Source organism: Montipora foliosa, chromosome 6 (genome assembly GCF_036669935.1).
Source record: "Montipora foliosa isolate CH-2021 chromosome 6, ASM3666993v2, whole genome shotgun sequence".
In the NCBI taxonomy this organism is placed as follows: domain Eukaryota; kingdom Metazoa; phylum Cnidaria; class Anthozoa; order Scleractinia; family Acroporidae; genus Montipora; species Montipora foliosa.
Window position 1 is genome coordinate 48,810,725 of NC_090874.1, and position 1,938 is coordinate 48,812,662.

The 1,938-nt window shown below is 36.8% G+C and overlaps 1 protein-coding gene across 1 annotated transcript in view; it reads left to right on the forward strand.

Moving 5' to 3' along the window:
• The first annotated feature begins 382 nt into the window (after positions 1-382).
• The window catches only part of LOC138007578 (very low-density lipoprotein receptor-like), a 48,987-nt gene continuing 47,431 nt past the window's right edge, over positions 383-1,938 (forward strand). Inside the window, exon 1 of the mRNA XM_068854578.1 lies at positions 383-1,626. Coding sequence (XP_068710679.1) covers positions 1,521-1,626 — 106 coding nt within the window. The 5' untranslated portion in view covers positions 383-1,520. The remainder of the gene's footprint in view (positions 1,627-1,938) is intronic.

Sequence of the window (1,938 nt, forward strand, 5' to 3'; positions counted from 1 at the left end):
GTCTCTTATGCCAAATATTTGCTTAAATCTGATTGCGCGACGGAAAGTTCCTGAAATATGTATATTACAATGAACATTTGAAATATTTTTGTCTTGAAAACTAAATTTAGGTTTCTGCTTTATTTAAAATTTTGTATAAATATTTTTATCATGGTACACCCTCTTTTTATTAAAAGAAAAGAGATAACATTTCAATCGGGCAGGAAACAGATGCGGAATCGTCTCCTGGAACTACTTCAGTTTTAGACGTAAAAAAAAAAAAAAACAACGGAAATGTGGAGTATTTTGGGTATTTTTTGAAACGATTTAGAACTCAGACTTTAAGGTTGTCAATCTCAAAAGATCACACGAAGACTCGTTTTATGTACTCAAGTCAAAAGCACTTTATTTAAATGTCAAATCTAACGTATCTTTGTTCATTAATTGGATCTCTTATCACAGTTGTGGCGAGTTAAAAGTCAGACTCCGATTGAATTAAAAATTCATCAACTATTATGAGGAAATAAATAATTGAAAAGTTGTAAATGGAAAACTGACTGAAGCCAGATGTGTATGAGTTCATAGACAAAACACCGAGTAGTATTTATATTCGCCTCCTTGTCAATAACCCAGCTTAAACCATTCACGGTGGGCTTGAAAACGCGTACTAAGTTTAAAATTCTCATCCTGTTTTCCTTGGAACAATTACACTGGCCTTCTTTGCTTTCAGTTATGCTATAAGCAATGTAGGATTTTTCAAAAAAAAGTCACGTGCAATTCCCGAGCGGTAAAACCCATATGGGACTTGAAAATTGCCTGCAATGTAAATACTGAACGAGTATTGGCCGGTCACTTCAGTGTTGTATTTGTGCTTGAATTCACGTCCGGTACATACCCACATTCATACGTTATTGACAACGCTTTCGAAAGTTTCTGAAGTTATTTGTAAGTTCCAGAATCTCGTGACCAAAAAAATGCCAGTTTGACCTGCTCGTTTCGAAACAAACGATTATTTGTGCCATGGCGCAAACTGAAACCGGCGTGGTTGAAGTTTTTTCAGTCTTCGAATTGTCGGGTTTAGTAACTTTGGTTTTTACTGACAGTATATTTTTTTCGTATAAATATTACCTAGTCTGTCTAATAAGTGTAATAAGCTTATAAGACGAATTCATCGTCAGGGAGGGGAGAGGATGGTAGCGTTAATTCAAGCACGCATCCAAATTATTGGCTTGAAATAGTTGTCGTTGATCCATGGTTTTTTAATTCTAATTTTACATCGCTGAAAATTGCAAATATTTGCAAGTCGTAACACTGCCCACTCGTCCACGGCGTGTAACAGGTGTAACCGGTGTAACCGGATTGCATCATTTTCCCGCCAATGCATGCGAGCATGCGTTTACTTGTCAACAAATCATCGACGCGTTCATTCATTGAACTTTCATAGCGACATTTCATTTTGCTCTTTGATTAAGGAGGGGTTCACGTACCAAAAAAGCTCTGAAGTTGTCTCATAGAAAGTATTTAGGTTGTCTGCGTCTCGTATGGGACGAAAAATGAATATTCTGCCAATGGCAATGGTCGTGGTGTTCTTGTGTGTTTTGCTCGCTGTTAATGTTACTGTGGCTACTGGTACTTCCTCTGGCAATGGTAAGTTGAAGGCGGTCAAACCACGTGTATTCAGACCTTTAGTCGTACCATTTGAAGTTGTTGTATCGTCACTGACCTTGTAGTAAAGAGTGAGTGATATATAAATCCAAAGAGCTATCTCATCCCTCTTCATAGTAATTTACGTGAAGGCAACGGCGCCTGTTGACCAGTGTAAGATGCGGCGAATTTGTTTATTTCTTCCCAAAGTGCGGAAAAATATTTGATACTGATTGAAATCTTCATTTTCGTGTAAGGCAACGTTTTAGAAATTTTTCTTCACGTTTTTTGGAATATTTGTTTTTTTTTTTTACA